The 23,096-nt window shown below is 42.9% G+C and overlaps 1 protein-coding gene across 2 annotated transcripts; it reads left to right on the top strand.

The window, feature by feature from the left end:
* The first annotated feature begins 16,142 nt into the window (after nucleotides 1-16,142).
* Nucleotides 16,143-22,754, top strand: LOC311012342 (uncharacterized protein). Of its 2 annotated transcripts, XM_084007755.1 has the most exons (6): nucleotides 16,471-16,601; nucleotides 17,614-17,686; nucleotides 17,806-18,878; nucleotides 20,391-20,546; nucleotides 21,104-21,202; nucleotides 22,008-22,754. In XM_084007755.1, the coding sequence occupies exons 3-6, from the start codon at nucleotides 17,808-17,810 to the stop codon at nucleotides 22,305-22,307; spliced, it is 1,626 nt and encodes a 541-aa protein (XP_083863881.1). In that variant the 5' UTR covers nucleotides 16,471-16,601; nucleotides 17,614-17,686; nucleotides 17,806-17,807; the 3' UTR covers nucleotides 22,308-22,754. The 2 variants fall into 2 exon arrangements, with proteins under 2 accessions (XP_083863880.1, XP_083863881.1); XM_084007754.1 differs by lacking the exon at nucleotides 17,614-17,686 and having other exon boundaries at nucleotides 16,143-16,601.
* Nucleotides 22,755-23,096: the final 342 nt, after the last annotated feature.

The following is a 23,096-nucleotide window of genomic DNA, read 5'->3' as shown; positions in this document are numbered from 1 at the left end:
GTAGGAGTAGTATTAACGGCAGTAGGAGTATTAGCAGTAGGAGTAGTATTAACGGCAGTAGGAGTATTAGCAGTGGGAGTACTATAAGCAGTAGTAGTAGTATTAACAGTAGTAGGAGTACAGCAGTAGTAGTAGTATTAGTAGTAGTAGTATTAACAGCAGTAGGAGTATTAGCAGTGGGAGTAGTAGTAGTATTAGTTTCATGTCAGCTCCATTGTTCTGACAGGGAATAGCTGAGTGAAGCACAGTAACTATGCGATTGATCAATGCACGTCTTTACTGTTCTCACCCGATCATTTACTGACTTCACCTTGAAGAAGAAGATAGAGATTCCATTGACCTTGGAGTCGTCTCACTCCGTCTCATGGTTGGCCAACGCTGACCTTCATATGCCAGCACACTCTACCCGCCATCAGTAGAATTATTGCAAGACATGCTACTTAAATTACCGTAGATAAGTTGTAGCTTGTTTGAGTGTAGAGGATGAATGCTGAAACTTAACCCCAGAGGGATAGGCCAGCGTGCACAGAACTAGAAACCTAACGACTTCTTAATGACAGTGCATTCAAGAAATGAAGCTATGCTTATTTGCAGTCAGAAAGTTAGCTGGCTATAAAGTTCCTCTAATGAAGGTGTTCCTTTTGTGAGGGCTGACTCAACAAGTACGTCCAATTTGCAAACAGCTCTTGACTTTTCCATACTGTGAATTACACAATGATTACAAATGATAGTAAACACAGCTGACGGCAGAAGGACACATCTGTCAGGTTCAAGCCAGTCACTGTAGAAGAATTCACGTTTTTACATCAAAATCAAACATTAATAAGCATTTACCTTCCAAAATGTAACTTCACATGCTCTGAATAGATTTAATTTTATTCATGTTGCACATTTTTAAAACCTCGAGGTGACTCACTTGAAGGGTAAACAAATGAATTATGAAATGATGTAATGAGTATGAGGGGTAACAAAGGATCGATACAATTAGACAAAATGTTTAGATGTGTGAAACCAGCAAGCGAGTCTGAGGCTGTAGTGAAAACCAGAATGAGGTCTGAACACCATTAACAAGCACAGATGTTTTACGTCTTTTTTCTGACAATGTGAAGGCTTTTACTGGGTTTTTGCCTCCCACATACATGTGTATGTGTGTACATGTTGTACGAACAGAAAATAAATCAATACATTCATACACTTGTCTGTGTGCCATGTTCCGATCTATATATATACAGATATACACACCTATACATTTAAATATATAATATGCATATAATTGTGAAAGAAAAACTCTTCAGGTCCAATTCTGTGGCTGGTTCAGATGAGGTTTAATCACTTCAGTGGAGAAAGAAGTTCACAACGATGCTGTAGAATCCTTTCTGACTGGAGTGGGACTCTAGCCAGAGTTTTATACAGAGTTTACAGAAAACAGCAGAGGAACATGTGATGAGTGGATTTGCATTCACTCAGTACACAATTATTTCTTAGAGAAAGAGACTTCCTGAGAAGGTGAAGGTACGACTGCTCTCTGAGCAATTCATCGGACTTTGATTTATCAATGTTAGCTAGCTGAGTTGTGAAGTTTCTCGGAGTTTGTCCGGGAATGTTTTGGTCCGAGAGGTCCAAGTTTCAGCTGTGTTAATTCAGTCAGGCTGAGTTTCCGTTACGCGTGCCATCCGCCTTTAATCTGACGTCAGATGTGACGGGACAATCTATATAGATATAAATTCACGTGTTGATTCAATTAGTTGCATTAAATAGTGTTTGTTGTGATTATTTATTGCATTTAAATGTGCCTGGAACTGTGGAAACCTGCCTGTGAGGTCTCGGTGACGTGTGGCACTGCACGCCGGTCAGCCAAACTTCCAATCCGCCAGCTGTGATTCGCCTTACGCCAAGAGCAGACCAGGTTGGAGCTGGCGGGCTTTCGGCGCAGTCTTGGTGAGGCTTTTTGCCACGAAACTTCCGCTACGCCAAGCTGAATCTGTGACGCCTCCCCCTGCTGCGCCGCCACACCCATCTTGGCGCAGGCGATCCACCAAAGTGACAAACTGACTGAAACTTGCATTGCGCCGGCTCCGCCACCCTGCGCTGCGCCACCACCCTGCGCCACCCTTAACTGCGCCACAAAACTAGGGCCCTACATTTTAAAGGTGCCACCTAAGTGCAAAAGAAGGCCATGGATTGGCATCAGGAGTGCTGACATGTTTACTGTAACTGCTTGCAGACATGCTTTGAAAACAATCCATACAGACAGTTTCTAGACAGACAGTCTAGGCAGTTACCAAGAAATCCAAAACAGAAAGCGAGTCTGGGACAGTTGGGCGTGACTGCACGGGTACGGTATGGCTGCAGAAAAAAAACAGGTTCCAGACAGAATAACAAGAATCTACTCAGGACAAGGCCTTGTTGTTAGCACTGGAGGTTTCACAACAAACTGGTAACCAGAGGAGACAGGCAGCAGGAGTGAGGAGTTTGGCTGATGAGCAAAATGTAGGTCAGCCAAAGGCCGCGTTCACACTGTGATCTCATTGACTTTGCATGGGCTTGCATCACATAATGACGAAATTAATTGTGGGTCCGCTCCGTTGCATCGCTTGGGGAGGAAAAGTTGAGAAAAATGCAACTTTTCAGAAACCATCAGATCCGTCAGCCAATCAGAACGCGTTATGGAACTCCCCCATGCACCAGACACGCATTCCCTCGTCCGCCAACATACATGTGTAGTGTGAACGCAGCCTGAGACAACCACTGACAGACGGGGAAACCAACATACAACAAGAAGGGATAGACAAAGTCCTGCCGGTGCTTTCATTAGGTAGAGCTAATTCTCCTTTACATGAGTGGATGATAAAGGAATCTAGTTTAACTTAAAAGAAGGGGGGACAGGGTCCTCTAACCATGATTGTAACCTGAGTACTCCTGTAACATGGATTCCTAAGTAGGAGAATTTGTTAGGAGCCACTTTATGCAAAAACCTTTTGGTCTATCCAGGTGATGCAATCGAACATGAGCTCACTCTTATTCCAGTTAATATGGTAGCTATTAAAACTACCCAGAGGCTCTTTTCTTTGACTCCCGTATTGTTACGGATGCTGAGTTTGCACTGAGATTAAAAATGTCATTACTTGTAATTAATGCTTGCAAGGAGATGACAATAAAAATCTTGAATCTTGAATCCTTCCACCTTATCTCATTGTTCCTGGCTTGCTATTGTGTGTGCTTCCTTCTGTTGAGAGCTTGCTGTGTGTCCTATCTCTGCTGTCGTAGCCTGTAGAGGTAGCGGACTGTGGGGCCTCGCACTGGCACTTCAATCCTCATATTGTGTGACAGACACAAACACACACACGCTCACGTGCACCTCACACACACACGCTCATACACACCCACACCCACACACATGCTCACACACACCCTCACAACAACGGAACAACGAACCAAGAGCGCCCACTGGTGGACAAAATAATAACCTATAAAATCACAACATAAGATACATCACAAGAACGATGAAGGAGTTCATATCTCACGGCAGCAAATTTGAGTCTTGCGAACAACAATCTTAATCAACTCCAATTCAATAATACAGAAGGACTCAACAGGCTCTTTATGGAATCAAATAGGAAATATCTGAATTTTGGCAGAAGAAGTGGGACGAGGACAGCAAGGGCATAACTTATTATAGAATACAAAACACAGTCAGAACACAGAGTATTAAGGGAAGAAGTAGAAGAGAGGAGGTAGTACTATCAAGACTAAGATTCAATCACACTGGATTAAATAAGACATTATTTTTATTGGGAAAAGTAAATTAAAATCTTTGTACAGTATGTAGGAAAACAGAAAACGCTGAACATGTAATTATGCAATGTAGTAAATATATCGAAGAAAGGGCAAGGTTAAAGACAGGGTGAGAGAGGCAGGGATATTGGGAACTAAGGGCGATAAGGTGCGGGAGACACAGAGAGGGGTCATAGAGTTTCTAGGTAACACTGGTTTGTTTTATAGGATATAGTGGGTTTTTTTTAGTTTTTTTGTATCTAACCCTATAACATATGCTACAGAAAATAGCCAATAACTGAAAACATGTTATTTTACTGAGTGACATGATATGTGTTGCTACTGTACTGCAATTTATATGGAAGGAGAATAAAAACATACCATGTGGTCCAGGGGGAATTGCTGTAGGCCTAGGACCCTCTTCCTCCCTCTTCATCTGCCTGGTGGTCACTCCCTGCCTCTGTCCCACTTTCTGAATCTACAGCAGCCTCCTCTTCATCTCTCACATCCTCTTCTCCTTCACTTATTTCTTCATCTCCTTCTGTGGCCGTCTCCTGCTCTGACCCTCCTGGTCTCTCCAGTTCTCTACCTTCTCCTTTATTTTTCTGAAAAACCTGTCAATATCCCCACTTTTGATTTCCTTTTCGTTGTTCTGCTCTCTCCAGCTACTGTTGCCTGCAATAGTCAAGATGGTAAAAGCTCTGGTTATCCTGATATTATGTTACACTGTAGGGCCATATAGATAATAAGTATAACAAATATCAAATCAGAAAAGATTTATCACACGCACACAGTCATGTTTGGCCTAATTAATGCTACTGTATTTGTTATTTTCCCAGTTTTACTGTGCAGCGTCATTGCTGTGATATGTGACAGTCATGGTTTTATAGTACTGATTAGCTAATCAAATCAAAATGATCCATCTCCTCGCTAGAACTGTGTAGTGTTGTAACGGAACGCCCGCGAAACGGCCACCCTCTGTAAACGTTATGGATTGAAACATGACAGGTTTTAATATTTCATATGAAGCTGTGTTTGTCTTTACTAAAACCAAAACTAATCAAAGGGAACATGCTCTCACAAATCACGAGCAAGCGATTTTACGTTTTTGCTGAATCACCTTTAGCATACATGACATTCATTACAAATGTAACTTTAGGTTAGATTGGCCTATTAAAACTTCAGCAGAGGAAACTACCTTCGCCTTCAGATGCTCGGGGGCAGCGCAGTCGCTCCACTCTTTCCACCGCAGCAGACTCGCTGTGTGAGCCGGACTGCAAACGCCGCTCCGCACGTTTGATGCAGGGCCGTAGCTAATAATAATAATAATAATAATTCTTTATTTATATAGCACTTTTCACAGCACAAAGTCACAAAGTGCTTCACAAAACATAATAAGACAACACAGTATATACAAAGATGAAGAGCAGCAAAGAATAAAACAACGACAGTAATTAACTGCCATGCAGTTCAAAGGCCTGTCGAAACAGGTAGGTTTTTAACTGCGCCTTGAAGGCTTCAATCGACGCAGAGGCTCTTAAGTCTGAGGGAAGAGCGTTCCAGAGTCTGGGGGCCACCGAACGAAAGGCTCGGTCCCCTTTCGTTTTGAGGTTGGTTCGGGGAAGAGCGAGGAGCCCCTGGTCGGAGGACCTTAGGGACCGGCTAGTGGAGTAGGGCTGGAGGAGGTCGGAGATGTAGGCCGGGGCAGACCCATGCAGGGCATTGAAGGTGGTTACCAGAATTTTAAATTGGAATCTAAAAGCTATGGAAGGCCAATGTAGGGCGCGGAGGATAGGAGTGATATGGCAGGACTTCTGTGAGCGAGTTAGCAGCCTAGCGGCAGCGTTCTGTATTAGTTGTAGACGGTCCAGAGATGATTTATTGAGGCAGGTAAACAGTGAGTTACAGTAATCGAGTCTGGATGAGATGAAAGCGTGGACGGCCAGTTCGAGTTCTGAGTGGGATACCATGGTTCAGAGTTTAGCAATATTTCTGAGATGGAAGAAGCAGGTGCGGGAGCTGAGGTTTCTCAGGCTGGAGCGGATGTTACTGCCCCCATGTGGGCAGTCACCTTGGCTACGATGGGATCAGCAGCAACAATGAGAACCTCAGTTTTTTCTGGGTTTAGCTGGTAGTTGGGTCATCTATAGAAGTTCCGTGGAGAGGAAAGGTTCGTTTCTCACTGGATTTGTCATCTATAATGGTTAAATAAAAAAATGAGCCGGAGTGCCCCTCACAAAAATGTGGGGAAATTTTGGGAGAGCCCTATATCCAAAATGGCTGCTGTCAGCCAAGCTGGAAACAAACTTTTTAATGGTTTTGCCCACAGTGCTGCATAATACATGGTTTCTGAGACTATTTGGGTCAAGAAATTCATTAATGATGTAGATGTATTGATTTGACCTATCTTTGACCTTCAAATTTAAGATGGCTGCCACTTTTGGCTCTTTAAATGTACATTTTTCAAACTCGTCATAGAGCCTTAATATTAGGCTCAAATGAAAGGTCTGCTCGTACTGAGTTCATTTCTGGACAGTAAAATTACAACATACACTTATGTCATCATATGTCTTGGAGTTGTTTATTAACATAACATTAACATTTTTATTATTATTTATTTATTGAATTAACTAAAAAGACTCTTATCTGAATCTGTTGAATCTCCACACTGACTCCTCTCATCATCACTGCTACTCTCATCTGAGCAGTCATGAGGTGTGAGCTGCTGGGGCAAGGGGGGCAGGGTTTAACGGCTAGTTCCCAGCCGTGACCAATGGGAGAAGGATGCTCTTGTAGGTTGAAATGGAGCTGGCAATATGTAAGGTAGTTTGACCTTTCCATATGAAGATTCAAAGAGTCATCATCAGGTGGGGGACGGATTGTACTCTTATTCTTCAGTTTGTGCCATTTGGAAACTCTGGCCTGCCCACAGCTCACATCTGCACTCTCAGCGTAAATGATGGAGAGGACAAATGCCTTCATATCCACTCTGACTCCATGTTTTAATACCATCCCAGGAGCTCTCTTGCCTCAGAATTGATATACTTTTAATTTTTAATTTAGAGTTAATATGCTTGTATGTCTAATATCCTTGATTATGCCTTTATTTGGAAACTAGACTTTTATGAACATAGTTTATGGATGGGTTATGTAAAAATACAAAGAATTGATCTCTCTTCCTTATGACTCCATTATTTGGCCTTCTGTGTGCCCTAGATTATTAACCAACGCAAACCATTTTACCTGTTGAAATACGCTCCCGCGGACGGAAATACGGATGTAGATTGAATCATGGAACCTTTTGTCCGAAGCGTGTTCCCAGACGGATATAACACGATAGTGCACGTGATCAGTACGGTCCGCTTTCTTAAAACAAGCATACGCAGACGCGCTGCTGGGGGGCATGTAACCCGCCTAATCCCCGTGTAATTAATGTCGCGGACCCGCTAAACGAGCGCGGACACGGAGCGGAAGTCTGGAGAGCGGAAGACTGCTCTGGAACCGGGCCGAGAGGTGGAGCGCGCTGAGTAAATGGTAGCTCCAAAGAAGCAGCAGTGATCCGGAGCTTGCGTAGATCCTCTGCTAGCCCCCAGTAGAACATGTCGAGACTCCGCAGTGTGAAGGTGTTCGTCCAGCAGCGTCTGACCGCGGCAATGGAGGAGATCCTCGGACACCTGGAAGTTACGATCCGCGAGTACGAGGAGGACCTCCGCCATCGCAGGCTCCGAGTTGTGTTCACGGACCAGATGCACGGAGCAGGTTGGTTAACACGTTTATTTCCGCGTCAGGAGCCGCTGTCAATGGCCCATTTTAAGCGGGACTATTACGCCTCTTTTGCTCCCCGTCGTCAGTGTAAACGTAAATCTAACGAGGCCGCCATTTTATCATCAACATGTGATGCACAGCAACGTCGCTTGTTTTAAGAGTCGTGTAAATATGCGAGATGAGCAAAAGTTCACCTTTCGTAGATGTTTTGATGCATCGAGCTAATCAGATTTCCGACGCTCATGGAATACGTCACACGGCCGACGAGTCTACAGACGAGACCGCGGACGAGCTGTGTGACGTCACACTCGTTCCTCAAAGCTGACACTATCTAAAAACGCTACAAACAAAGTTCTATCTAAACACTACAAACAAAGTTCTATCTAAACGCTACAAACAAAGTTCTATCTAAACACTACAAAGTTCTATCTAAACGCTACAAAGTTCTATCTAAACACTACAAAGTTCTATCTAAACGCTACAAAGTTCTATCTAAACACTACAAACAAAGTTCTATCTAAACACTACAAACAAAGTTCTATCTAAACACTACAAACAAAGTTCTACCTAAACACTACAAACAAAGTTCTATCTAAACACAGACAAACAAAGTTCTATCTAAACGCTACAAACAAAGTTCTATCTAAACGCTATCTAAACACTACAAACAAAGTTCTATCTAAACACAGACAAACAAAGTTCTATCCAAACACTACAAACAAAGTTCTATCTAAACGCTATCTAAACGCTACAAACAAAGTTCTATCTAAACGCTACAAACAAAGTTCTATCTAAACACTACAAACAAAGTTCTATCTAAACACTACAAACAAAGTTCTATCTAAACGCTACAAACAAAGTTCTATCTAATCACAGACAAACAAAGTTCTATCTAAACACTACAAACAAAGTTCTATCTAAACGCTACAAAGTTCTATCTAAACACTACAAACAAAGTTCTATCTAATCACAGACAAACAAAGTTCTATCTAAACACTACAAAGTTCTATCTAAACGCTACAAACAAAATTCTATCTAAACGCTACAAACAGTTCTATCTAAACACTACAAACAAAGTTCTATCTAATCACAGACAAACAAAGTTCTATCTAAACACTACAAACAAAGTTCTATCTAAACGCTACAAAGTTCTATCTAAACACTACAAACAAAGTTATATCTAAACACTACAAACAAAGTTCTATCTAAACACTACAAAGTTCTATCTAAACACTACAAACAAAGTTCTATCTAAACACTACAAACAAAGTTCTATCTAAACACTACAAACAAAGTTCTATCTAAACGCTACAAAGTTCTATCCAAACACTACAAACAAAGTTCTATCTAATCACAGACAAACAAAGTTCTATCTAAACGCTACAAAGTTCTATCTAAACACTACAAACAAAGTTCTATCTAAACGCTACAAACAAAGTTCTATCTAAACACTACAAACAAAGTTCTATCTAAACACTACAAACAAAGTTCTATCTAAACGCTACAAAGTTCTATCTAAACACTACAAACAAAGTTCTATCTAAACGCTACAAACAAAGTTCTATCTAAACACTACAAACAAAGTTCTATCTAAACACTACAAACAAAGTTCTATCTAAACACTATAAACAAAGTTCTATCTAAACGCTACAAACAAAGTTCTATCTAATCACAGACAAACAAAGTTCTATCTAATCACAGACAAACAAAGTTCTATCTAAACGCTACAAACAAAGTTCTATCTAAACACTACAAACAAAGTTCTATCTAATCACAGACAAACAAAGTTCTATCTAAACGCTACAAACAAAGTTCTATCTAATCACAGACAAACAAAGTTCTATCTAAACACTACAAACAAAGTTCTATCTAAACACTACAAACAAAGTTCTATCTAAACGCTACAAACAAAGTTCTATCTAAACACTACAAACAAAGTTCTATCTAAACGCTCCGGTTTGCGGCAGTTTTTGACGCCATTACGATGGAGTCACCTGTGTAAAAGGGGCTGTGGTACGTTAATGGATCGTTATTTGGCCCTTGATCTCGATTCAATGTGACCTACAATGTGAAGATCTAACGGTAATACCTTACCTTCACTGCCCATTTTTGGCTGCACGCCAGCATCCTAGTGCACGTCTCTCTGTTGTCCATAATTGACAAATATGAAGATAATAAACTCACTCGCTAAACTACCTGAATCAGGTAAAGGGTCCAAGGTTGCTGAGGAAGGTTCCTAAATGAAGAAGTGATCCTTAGCTCCTTTAGCATCGGCTGCAACAGACCTTCCTTTAGGCTCGTGGCAGATGAGCCCGGCCTGCGCAGAATCCATTGCCGCACAATGCATGCTGGGTAGTTTTGTGTCCGACTTGATCCCGACTTGCACTGACGTCATGCACACGTGGGCAACGATAATCTCACGAGATCAAGGTGGTTGCAGTTTTTAGAGCCAGACGGCGCAGTTGCTCTCAACCGACTGCAAGCCCCGGGGCATGATGGGAAATGCCTGGCTCTCGCCTCATCTAAGAGCTGATTGGCTCTTAGTTTTGACAACAAACAGCATGTTTAGTAGAAAATGCAAATTTCCTGTGTGAGTCTAATATTTAACGCTAGATCGTGAGCTGTTAGTCTCATGTTGTGTGATTAAAGTTAAATCTGTTAACAAAGATATCTCATGTGGTTGAAAATATTAATAATAATCATAATAACAACAATAAAAGAGGTTATTTATATAGACCTTATTAAAACGAGCAATTACCCTACAGTGTGCTTTAAGAAGGGGACAAAAAAAAACAAAGAACAAACCCAGATACACATTTAATACCGTAACTGTCAAAAAAATATAAAGGATAAAATAATTCCAATAAATATTAGTCATTTATTGGCATTTTTTTATACTTTATATTTTTATACTTATTTGACTCTTCTCTTTCTCTTATGAAGTTACTGCAGCTGTACATTTTCCTGGGGTTTTACTAAAGTATTCTGATTCTGATTTCCACAGATATTTATGAACAAATATAAATAAATGCGAATGTGGTCGCAAACTACAGATTGCGTCTAACAGGATGTAACTTTTTCTATGACTTCTTGTCTAATCTTCTTGGCCGATGGAAACTGGAACGCAGCTTTTAGGCTCCGCCTCCTGCTGCTCCGCCTGTTCTCGTTCTCGTCTACTTTCCAGGCAAGGCGCAGTTCATCTTCAACGAGCCTATTACCAAAGGAAAGGAGGTCACGCCGACCCACAATTCCTTGCGAGAGCAACATTTAAAGTGGCGCACACCTCGATATGCCTATTTGCATATTTAACAATGATTTTCATGCAGACATATAGTAATTGGAATTGCGTTGATGAATGTGTGTGGACACTAGAGGTGTCAAGATTCATGCGATGCATCGATGAATCAATTGTCATTCCTACCGTTTCAACTAAATCCATGTGCTAAAATAAAATTAATCATTTTGGCTTCACCAATTGATATAAATGCGTTTTAATCTTATGAATTGTGATTCTTAATTCTGATTAATGTTTTAATACATTTAAGACACTCTGTCCCCTGCCAGCATGTAGCCTATTGCAAAATGTTAAAAATAACTGAGCAATGTTTAATTACATTTTTGTATTCAGCATAAAATATTATGCAGGACTACTTTTTTTGTATAATAAGGGGCCGTCCAGACGAAGCAAAACAAACTTTTTTTCTCCGTTTTGTTTTGGCGTTGTTTCAAGAAAATCTGCGTCCAGACGAATCCACTGAAAACGACACAGCGCGCTGTAGTCAATATTCCAGGCCTATATGCGGCTCTGTTTCTGCTACAAAAACGCAGAAGAAGAGACGGAGCGTGACCGGATTTTGCCGTTGCTATGGCAACACGTGAGAGTTATGGCTAATCTCCGCCCGACCACCCGATCAATAAACACCCATAAGATGACAATTTGGCCCGTATAAATAAAACCAACAATAAGCATCAACAGCCGTCACCCTAAGGACCTTGACGAGGCGTTGTCACACGTTGGGATGGATTAATTAGACAAATAAATGCCTATATTCATGGAAAGTTAGCTAGCGGTTGTTTGTTAGCATCGTAATAAAGTAGCATTTCTGTGACTTTTTTCCCGGAATATCGCCCCCCTCTCTCGGCTCCGTTTTTTTTCTCCATACAGCGGCCCTGATACGCCGTCGTACAGACGAGCAGAATATCTGCTACGAGCACGGAGGCCGCCGTTGTTGTTGTTGTTATGAGACGTCGCGGGGAAGAAGTCAGGCTCGAGGGGCGGGGCGATGACGTCATCGTATTCGTTTTTGCCGTCTACACGAAAACTAACACGAAACGGAGGGGTGCCGTTTTTTTCTTTTCCACCCTGAGAGCTGGTTTCAAAAAAGTGCGTTTTCAGGCAGCGAAAATGCCGGATTCGTATGGACGGCAGGGCGAAACGCACAAGACTTCTGCGTTTACGCACTGAAAACGTTTTCGTGTGGACAGGCCCTAAATGTTAAGCTTGTTGGAAGCATCAGCAAGAGAAACTGTTTTTAACTACCTGCTCAGCCGTCCTGCTTCCAGGACATTGGATATTTACTCGGCAGGGAGGCTTGAACACATGCTGCCTTCAAGTGCTCCTCTAAAGCTCAGACATAGCCAATTCAGAGAGAAATATAAGGATGGAAACATGAAGTAATGCAACATTTTATTGCAAACCGAAAATACCTCAATTCACACGTGCGTATTGAACCATGCATGGCGTACCATACGGTTCAATATTATACCGAGAACCATTGCATCCCTAACGTATACTAACTACAAGCCTCACTTGTTACTCTCTTATAACTGTCAACTCATTTGAACGTTCCCCAGCCCATCAGCTGACCCCGAGCACACTAAGCTGACTATCACCACCGCGTCCAATCAGTGAGGACCCGTCCCCGTTGTTCTGCTTAACGGAACAACGGAAGCCTGACTGAGTGAATCTGCTTCCTCGAGTCCCAAGAGAGTTAGAGCACTGATACTGAAGGAGGGTTAGACATCCACAGCACAAGTCCTGCTTTTTACATGTGCATTTTATTATAAAGGCTACGGCTGTGTTTGTTTGTGAATGTTCCAGGAATCTAACGAGATGGAATGTTTAATTTCAGTTCCTTGATGAAACACGCAGACTCCCAGTATCAGCATCAGTTTAAATGCATTTAGTTTAGTCTCCTTTCACGGTTTCTATTCTCTGGGGATGCTGACTCAGGTGACTCTCTATCCTCGGATCATTTGAGTGGTTCAGTCAGCACACTGAGTGGAGTCCAACACCTCTACTGCCCAGTGCTGTAGTCTGCTGCAGCGGTTGGGACAAGCTTCCTCTCCGTTAGAGATCATCTCTGAGCCATCATTCTCCTTTTGCAGTTCAGTATTCAATTTGCTTTTAAAGTTCCATATCTTTTGAATAGCAGAGCCACAAATCATGGAATCAACTCATACCTCATTGTCTGCCTGTATTTCACTGTTCTCTGCAGAAGTCCAGCATCAGTTGGTGATTAAAGAAGAGCAGCGGGACTGGAGCCCCAGGCTGGAACAGGAGGACCCAGGGCACCCACACATTAAACAGGAACAGGAGGGTTGGACCAGTCAGGTCAGGAACCAGCTACCAGGACTCCCCGAGGATTTCCCATCCATCTCGGTCCTCGTGAAGAGTGAAGATGACAAAGAGAAACCTCGGTTCTCACCGATTCAGCAAAGACGACGCGAGGAAGACAGAGAGGCGGAGCCTCTGGCCGGCAGCTCAGCTGGACAGATGAAAACTGAAGCTGATGGAGAGGACCGTGAAGGATCAGAACCATGCAGGCTTTTAGGATCCGATTCTAAATGTCTATCTAGTTGTAACGACAGGACGTCACAGTGTTCTGGTGCTCGGACTGGAGACGGTGGTGTTCAGGAAAACCTCAGGAAACCTCAGACCGATTTAAAAAATCAGAAAACCAAAGTTCTTGCCAGTGATGTAGAACGTTATACTGGCAAGAAATCATTTAGCTGCTCAAAATGTGGTAAAACATTTGGCCAGAAGCACACTCTCCAGACGCACATGAGATGCCATACTGGAGAGAAGCCATTCAGTTGTTCTCTCTGTGGTAAAAGATTTACTCAGAAGGGAAATCTGGCAAAACACCTGGCTGTCCACACCAGGGACAAACTGTGTAGTTGTCCTGTTTGTGGGGAGAGATTGGCCCACCAAGGAAATCTGACACAGCATATGACCGTTCACGCAAGGGAGAACTTTATTGGTGAGAGATTGACGAAAGGGTTGTGACAAGAAAAGGTCCAGTTAACATAAAGCTGCAGTGTGAAGGCAGCAGCCGCAGCATTACCAGCAGCAGCCGCAGCATTACCAGCAGCAGCAGCCGTATTAGCAGCAGCAGCCGCAGCATTACCAGCAGCAGCCGCAGCATTACCAGCAGCAGCAGCCGCAGTATTACCAGCAGCAGCCGCAGCATTACCAGCAGCAGCAGCAGTATTAGCAGCAGCATTACCACCAGCAGCAGCCGCAGCATTACCACCAGCAGCAGCCGCAGTATTACCAGCAGCAGCCGCAGCATTACCAGCAGCAGCAGCAGTATTAGCAGCAGCATTACCACCAGCAGCAGCCGCAGCATTACCACCAGCAGCAGCCGCAGTATTACCAGCAGCAGCCGCAGCATTACCAGCAGCAGCCGCAGCATTACCAGCAGCAGCCGCAGCATTACCAGCAGCAGCAGCCGCAGTATTACCAGCAGCAGCCGCAGCATTACCAGCAGCAGCCGCAGCATTACCAGCAGCAGCAGCAGTATTAGCAGCAGCATTACCACCAGCAGCAGCCGCAGTATTACCAGCAGCAGCCGCAGTATTACCAGCAGCAGCCGCAGCATTACCAGCAGCAGCAGCAGTATTAGCAGCAGCATTACCACCAGCAGCAGCCGCAGTATTACCAGCAGCAGCCGCAGCATTACCAGCAGCAGCCGCAGCATTACCAGCAGCAGCAGCAGTATTAGCAGCAGCATTACCAGCAGCAGCAGCCGCAGTATTACCTGCAGCAGCCGCAGCATTACCAGCAGCAGCAGCAACATTACCAGCAGCAGCAGCATTACCAGCAGCAGCCGCAGCATTACCAGCAGCAGCAGCAGTATTAGCAGCAGCATTACCAGCAGCAGCAGCCGCAGTATTACCAGCAGCAGCCGCAACATTACCAGCAGCAGCCGCATTACCAGCAGCAGCCGCAGCATTACCAGCAGCAACATTACCAGCAGCAACATTACCAGCAGCAGCATTACCAGCAGCAGCCGTGGGTGAACCTGCTGGTGGTTGATGGCGGCTCATTCCAATCGTCGGGATCAGGAGCCGTGCTGGACGGGGAAGTGGATTTGAAAGGATGCACATTGTGAAGCGTTCTGCATAACAACACTATATAAATACACACATTCCAATCACAAGACTTGTATTGCTTTGTGTTCCAACTGCACTGTGTTTGTGTATTAATATCTGTGGGTGTGGTTCTTTCATATCCCTTGTTGAATCTCATCAGGTTTACCTTTCAACATGCACTACAGCACTAGTAAGTGAAGGTGAAAATAACTTTACCTAAGCAATATCCAGGGGTGCAACTACCATACATTGTTAAAATATACATTGTTAATACATACAAACCCCAATTCCAATGAAGTTGGGGCGTGTAAAACGTAAAAAACAAACAGAATACAATGATTTGCAAATCTTTTTCAACCTATATTCAATTGAATACACTAGATTTACAATATATTTAATGTTCTAAAAACGTTATTGTTTTTTTTTTTGTTTTTTTTTGTTGCAAATATTCATTCACTCATTTTTGAATGTGATGCCTGCAACATGTTCCAAAAATCTGGCACAGGACCATGTTTACCACTGTGTTTCATCACCTTCCTTTTAACAATGCTCAATACGCGCCTGGGAACTGAGGACATTACTGTTGAAGCTTTGTAGGAGGAATTCGTTCCAATTTTTGCTTGATGTAACGACTTCAGTTGCTCAACAGACCGGGGTCTCCGTTGTCGTATTTTGCGCTTCATAATGCGCCACACATTTTCAGCGGGATAGGTCTGGACTGCAGGCAGGCCAGACTAGTACCCACACTCTTTAACTGCAAAGCCCCCAATCATTTGTGGAGATTTTAGTTTTTTACATATTAAATAAATCAAACAAGAGGTCCAACAGGTCAGTGGGCCCTGAAGCCCAAGTCTTTGCGTGAAGTCATAACCTCAATAAGTCAAATAGCAATGGTTATATTATCTACTCCTGATTTGGCGAAAGGCCACCTCTCAATGGGGCCCCTGATTAAATTCAGTAGGTGATGTCTTAATAGGGCCCCTTAATCATACAAAATGGGTTATGATGTTGGAAAATGGCTCCCCTCAGATAAATATCACAGTATATGTGATTGGTGGTGGTAGTGGTTATTCCAAGTAATGAAAAGTAGATAAGTTGGCAAATCATGCTATTAAAAGAGCGACATACAGGTTAACATACGACTATCTAACTCTGGAGGGAAACATTGTTTTGGAAGAAAATATCAACAATACTTTATTCTGAGGGGGGAGCAGCTGATATTCACCGGGTAGGAGGTTTGGGGCAGAAAGAGGAATTAACTTAAATGAGGAACATTGTATCCACAGAAACATCATGAAATGGTATTCTAGATTGTGAAAGGAAACGGAATAACGTCGATGTTTGACTTCTTGAGAGCCTCTGGACTTAGAAAGGATCTAGCATGAAGATGTGAGTACTGCGGAGTGATACCTGAAGGTGGCAGCAATCCAACATTACGGATGCCGGCTGCCGTACAACTCCGAAGAAGAAGAAGTATCGACGCTAACACGTTTTTCACCGCCACTTTCCTCGGACCATGGCGACGCTGCAGACCCTGAAGACGTTTATCAACCAGCGGCTTGCAGTGGTGGTTGAGGAGATCTTCGGCCTGCTGGAAACAACCATATCAAACTATGAAGAAGAGATTAATCGGCAGCAGAAGCTTCTGGAAGATGAGAGGTCGGAGTTCCTCATCAACCAAGCAGGTTTGACGAAGTTCTGTTTTAATGTGTTGACTAGACTGGTCTCATTAACTTCTCCTGGTTCCGTAGGAGGTTTCAAGGTTTGGTATTTCATTCAAAATAAATGACTCGAACAATGGTTCAACCCTGTTTGAGAACAGGTCATTTAGCTTCTGGCAGCTCATCAAGTCAAATCAGATCACGCCCGGAAGTTGAGATTTACGGCCTTCAGAATAAAAGCTTGTTGTTGATGTTGGTGCCGTTAGTTCACCAAGGGTTCAGTCACAACAATGGAAACCGACTTTAGTGTTATTTTATACGAGTACGGGTATCCTTCACTGCAAACCGAGGCCGGGCCTCCCAAGTCCCGGGCGGCTATAAAGGAGGTGACCCCGGAAGTAATTTTTAAACTTGCGAAAATCGAAAACAAGTCGGCGCGACGTATCTCTCCGTTAAACCTTCGAGGAGAATACACTGCAGCAGCAGGCACAGGGGAATGAAGAACAGACCTTTGGGGAAATCACTGTGACTGGAAATATATCATTAATGCTGAGCATAAAAGCCATCGCTTGCTTTTAAAATGTACTACAAATGAAATAAATTATAAATTAAAAAGATAATGAGGTATAACAGGGGTCATTGGGGCAGGTGAGAGAGAGAGAGAAAGTGGATCATACCATGATTCGGTTCGGGGGGGGGGGGGGTTGTATTTTTGTTGTTAAAATATTAAGTTTAAAGTAAACCATAAGTACTGTCTATGGTTTTTTGACCATGTTAAAGCTTGTCAAACAAGGACTTGCGTTTAAATAAAAAATACTTATTTTTATGTTGCATATGCAATGTTTTTTAGGGGTGCTGGGAGGGTGCCCCTGAGAAAGCCTGGATACGCCTATGAGCAGGACAATGTCAAATATGAGCATGGAGATAGTTTGTCTTGTTCCGCCTTCCCAACATCAAAGGATTATATTTATTATCTCAAGAAGAAAATAAAATCATAAAGTAGAGATGAAATGAAAAAGATGCCTTTTTTTTTAAGATCACATCCCGATCAGAGCGCCATCACCGCCAACTGGTTTCGTGAACATGACAAAGAGTTCAACAAATATACAGTCAGTGACGTCAATGTGTCTGCTTTTTGTTTCAAATGACCAGAAATTAATGAATGAATGCAGCTTGTTGTGAAAGTGATGAATCTTGGTTTATTCATCTCGTTGTGTTTGTTTTCCAGATATGCAACAAGCTGTGAGATTTCGGGTCATCATTGATCACGATATCAAGAAGATAACTTTTCAAAATGGCATCCCCTCGTCTGTGGTGGACTTAATTAAAGTGTTCAAACAAGCTTTTTCTATCACTACTGACATAGGTCTCCAGTACAAAGATGCTGACTTTGATGACTTCTTTACACTGACGTCTACAAGTGACCTGAAGGACAAAGACACGGTCAAAGTAGTGCACATGCCTGCAGGCATAATAATGACCACCGTCCCTCAGGAACGTATCCCTGACACATCTGACGTGTCATCTGTAGATGACCTGCACTCCATGGATTCACAAGACACTCTGATTCCCAGTCCCCCGACCACCGACCCCCGGCAGACCGCTGACCCCCGGCAGACCGCTGACCCCCGACAGACCCCTGACCCCCGGCAGACCACTATCAGGCAGAACCTGTGGCCTTCCGTCTTTCCCATTCCAAACTTCTCATACAACACCGAGATGGCTTTGAGGCAAGGCAACGAAAAGTTTCTGAAAGACGGACTTCCGCTGACAACACCTTCTGTCAAATCTGACATTCTGGAGCGCCTGGCGGAGGCCATGTTTTCCTACACAGCTTATCCCAATGATCCACAGAGAGCTGCGGTTGCACAGGCGTTAATAGAGAAGCATCCCTGTTTAAGGGAGCCAGGCTCTCATAATGGATGTGACGGATGGCAGCAAAGCCTAAGATATAAATGTGCAAACTACCGGAGCAAACTTAAAGCACACGGAAACCCTGAGCTGCTTATAAACACAATGAAACACAAGCAGGATGGTGACAAAAAACCTGCCAAAAATATCAAGAAACCACGGAAATCTGAGGTGAACTACCTCCCCCCGCATCCAGCTGGTGAAACAGAAGACAGCCTGGAGAATGTGAGACTGGAACTCATTTCAGCAAGCAAGACAAAAGACAATGGTGCGATGCTAAATTACATGATGTCCAGGACATACAGCTGTAGAAGAAGTGAAGTGGTCGGCCAGGCCATGCAGGTGGCACAGTTCAAAGAGAGATGGCCTGCCCTCTTCCATCCATTACAGGTAAACAAAGTTATTAAATGATGCTCTTGTCATAACGGGAAAATGTCATGATATGTGGTGGTGTAGTACAGTGATGCTTAAACGTGTTAGAACGGCTCACATCTAGCCTCCAAGTACTGATTTCAAACGTGTGTTTTTGTGGCGTAGAAGTTCACCGTTCAGTAAGTTACTGGAGTTGGGGTCAGAATCCAGTACATTCCAGTACAATATACCTTCATTTTTACCTCAACAGTTAAATCACTCAAATACTGGCATATTTTCAATAAAAAATATATATAAATAAGAAAAATAAATCACAGTCATGTCATTAATGTTGGTGTAAATTAATTTATAAGTATATTGATTGTGTAATCCATAACACCTTTGGGATGAATTAGAGTGGAGACTGAGAGCCAGGCCTTCCCTCCATCATCAGTGTGTGACCTCACAAATACACTTCTGGAAGAATGGTCAAAAAGTCCCATAAACACACTCCTAAACCGTGTGGAAAGCCTTCCAGAAGAGTTGAAGCTGTTATAGCTGCAAAGGGTGGACCGACGTCATATTAAACCCTATGGATCAAGAATGGAGGTCACTTAAGTTCATATGCGAGTCAAGGCAGGTGAGCCTAAGTTTGTTCTTACCAGCGGACTACTGGATTACATTATATGGGAAAGCACCTGTGTCACTTTAATAGGGTTGCACATCTCTCTGTGATAAACGGTTCGATATGCATCTAGATACACAGGTTACGATTCGATTCAAAAACGATATCCTTTTATTACAAACTGATTCGATTCGAATCGATTCCATACAGTGTAAGAACGATACGATTTTATTCTACGGTTAATATTCGTTGTAGATATTTTATAAAATAAAGAAGCCGATTCTATGAAAGTGACAGTACAATAGTTTATTTTCAAATATGTAAAATACCACATATCCCCAAACATTGTGGCTGTATGGCACTGGCAACAAAAACAACAACCAGAACAACAAAATCACATGTCAATGTATTTATTTTTAGACATGGACAATAATAAGCCTGGCTGAATGGTTGGATGGCGGTCACAGGACAGTGTCGTGGACGCTACCCGTGCTGCGGCCGCCTCTTGTGGCGCAAGTTGAGACACAAGCGATTGACATTCAAAGCCATCCGTCTCTCACGTGCGGCCGTCTACCTGTGCTGCGCCCGCCTCTCCACCTCCACCTCCTCCATGTTCCGTGTTGTCCCTTGTTTATAACTCATACCAGCTAGGAAGCTACGGCGTTTCACGGGCACCTTCAGCTCTCGCGTTGTTTTAGAGACGCTGGTGTAATGCCGCCAACCGCTTCAAAGTCTCACGATACCCGATCCATGACTCTGTAACCGATTCATCTAGGAATTCATTGATAATTCGTATCGATTGAGGAGGCTGCTACCGATGCAGCGTATCTCTCACTTGTTGAACTGAATATATCCGGTCGCATCGGTTTATCGTTTACAACCCTTCACTTTAAATATCCTTTTGTTGACGACATTCTGTGTTCCAGATAAATGAAGAGTTCCGAAGGTGCAACACTATTCCCCTGGAGTCAACGTTCTTCTCCCAGCTGGACAGGTACACGCCAAAGTTCCTGGAATTATTCAGCTTAAAGGGAGGAGCTGTTGGACAGCGCATGAAGAGTGTGTTGATGGAACTGATACAGGTGAGGTTACAGTGCTACGTTCACAAGTCAAATAATCAGTGAATCTGAAGCCACAAAGGTTAATGTGCATGTTTGTTTTAACCTCTCCTACTCCACTCCTCTTGACCAGAGACCTCTGTTTGTGTTTTTTTGGGGAGGCAGTGGTTCTGTAGGGGAGACCCCAGGTCAGCAGTATATGCCACATATAATCAGCACCGGTTTTAAGGGCTTACATGGGTTTTAATGGCCATTCCCATGCTCAGTTATGTCTCTGTAGTTGTTGCAGCAATTATTGGGTTGATACTATTCGTTTCTTGCAATACTTATTATGTATGCATTTTTGAACACTTTAATGAACGGTAACGTGGACCTGAAGGGGACCGTGCTTGCACCACTTCTGGGAAGGTCAGTGTTTGGTTTGAGGTCCGAGTTTGTTTTGAGGGCTGAAAGGGATCAAGTATGGAAACACACCTGAGCCTGTCAGGACCAGCAGACACGCGTTGATCCATGTCATTCTCAGCTCAAAGCGCTCTTAGCGGTGTGTAGATTGAGTTGTCATTCATGGTCCTTCCCTGCAGGACCCACATGCCTCCATGGGGAAGAAGAGGGACGTGACTCTGAGATGCCTCGTTGATTATTTGGGGGAGAGTGTGCAGGAGCTCATCTCTGACTACTATGTAAGTATTTTCCTAATGACTAATGAGCTCTGTCATGAAAAAGTTTTATTTATAAGGTGGCATTTTAACTACTTTTTATACAGTGCTGTGATTTCCTGATTTCTTCATTTTTTGCATATTTGTCACACTTAAATGTTTCAGATCATCAAACCAATTTTAATATTAGACAAAGACAACCAGAGTTAACAGAATTTTTTTTTTTATTATTTTATTTATTGAAGAGAAAAAATTATCCAACCCTACCAAACCCTATGTGAAAAAATGATTGCCCTCTTGGTAAAATAAAATAGAAAAAAAAGAACCTGTCAATGTGAAGCTAAAAGGTCTCGCAAAGAAAAACACTGTTTGCACTTGTGACAAATCTCCCTTCATACAAATAAACCTGTCGAATGTTAAAAGGGTCCATACGGTGCAGCATGTAAACTATAAGATAGTGAAGCCCTTTGAATAGTTTCAACTCTTCCCTCTCAACACATTGGGTATGAGAGACTGCAGGAGCATCATGTGAACAGTGTTAGACAAGTTGAGTTTCCATTTTTCTTGAATAAAACAACGTGGCATCATGACTTTTCGTAAATATACACTTATCTGTATGCAATTTTGAGCGAAACGACCCATCGCATCCGCGTGTATGTAAACAGCGGTTAGGGTTAGGGTTCGGCGTTGATAAACACAACAAAAGGCGATTGTGCGTAGTGATAACACGCCATAGTGGCATACGAGTTGGCGTGTCATACATACGCTACTTCATGAGATCAGTCTGAATAAAAGCAACAACCATACAACATGTCTGCATGTTTTCCAGAGAACAGCAGAGGATAAAGTGCATCTGGAGCTGAAAGCACAGAGTATGAGGATCTATGTTTGTCAGAAGCCGGATGCGGTGGGCATCATCATCGACGGCATCCCGGTGCTGACGGGTCTGGATAACCTCTCCAGAGCCTGCTGTCTTCTCCTCGGCCTGACCTATGCCCTCAATCTGGATTATCCTCCCAAACTTGCCAGGACATTTGAGGTGTTTCAAAGACTGTTTGTAGGACTGGATATGCTGCAGCCAAAACCAACGTCCAAGTACATAAGCTTAAAAAACAAACTCCTCACCTGAACAATGGCTGTGTGCTTTTGGTCTGACCCTATGTATTCTTGTTTAGTCTTGTGTTATATGTCAGAGCTGGACACGTTTAAGGAGAGAGATTGCATGGAATACTATAGTGGTTTGTAAGGGTTAAAATAAGGTTGAACTGGCAGCTTGTTACGGCCACATCTGTCAAACATCCAAAGTGTGTGTGTGTGTGTGTGTGTGTGTCTGTGTGTGTGCATATACACACTTGTTAATGTGTGTGTGTGTGTATATATACACACGTGTGTGTGTATCAGTTATATCAGTTGTTGCTGAGAATGTTTGTGTTGGATGAGCTCTGAAATTTTAAAGGTTCTCCTGTAGATCAGTTTATGTAGCTACATAATTTGATGATTCGGCTTTCTCTTGAGGGGATCATACAGAAAAAGATGTTAACAATAAACTCATACTACTTTTATACATTTGTAAACATGTGCATGGTCCATCAATCTGTCCTCAGATCTCTACATGGTTCATCACTGAGCTGATTCCTCTGATGAACTGGGAAAAAACGACTGTAGTTTTTATCGTTTTCACTTTAGAAATGTAAGCACCAACACGATTTGGACATGATAGCAATTTGCGAGATTAAGAAAATGGTAATCTATTACTCATGAGGCGACTCTACGTCTGTCGCGTGGAACCTATGAAATAAAATCGGAGTGGAAGGGCGGTCCAACTCAAATCAACAGGATGGTCAGCAGTGGCCAGGTTGTGTACTGTTGCCATAGCAACCGTTGGAAGAGAACACTACATAGTAACCTCATGGCAGGT

This window comes from Eutrigla gurnardus (genome assembly GCF_963514095.1).
Source record: "Eutrigla gurnardus genome assembly, chromosome: 4".
In the NCBI taxonomy this organism is placed as follows: Eukaryota; Metazoa; Chordata; class Actinopteri; order Perciformes; family Triglidae; genus Eutrigla; species Eutrigla gurnardus.
The sequence above is the reverse complement of the archived record's forward strand: the minus strand, read 5'-3'. Positions and strand labels throughout refer to the sequence as shown.

Coding starts and splice junctions, on each gene's coding strand:
- LOC311012342 (XM_084007754.1), top strand. CDS start 16,433: ATGGCGACGCTGCAGACCCTGAAGACGTTTATCAACCAGCGGCTTGCA. Junction 16,602..17,805: donor GTTCCTCATCAACCAAGCAG/GTTTGACGAAGT, acceptor TTTGTTTTCCAG/ATATGCAACAAGCTGTGAGA. Junction 20,547..21,103: donor TGTTGATGGAACTGATACAG/GTGAGGTTACAG, acceptor CCTTCCCTGCAG/GACCCACATGCCTCCATGGG.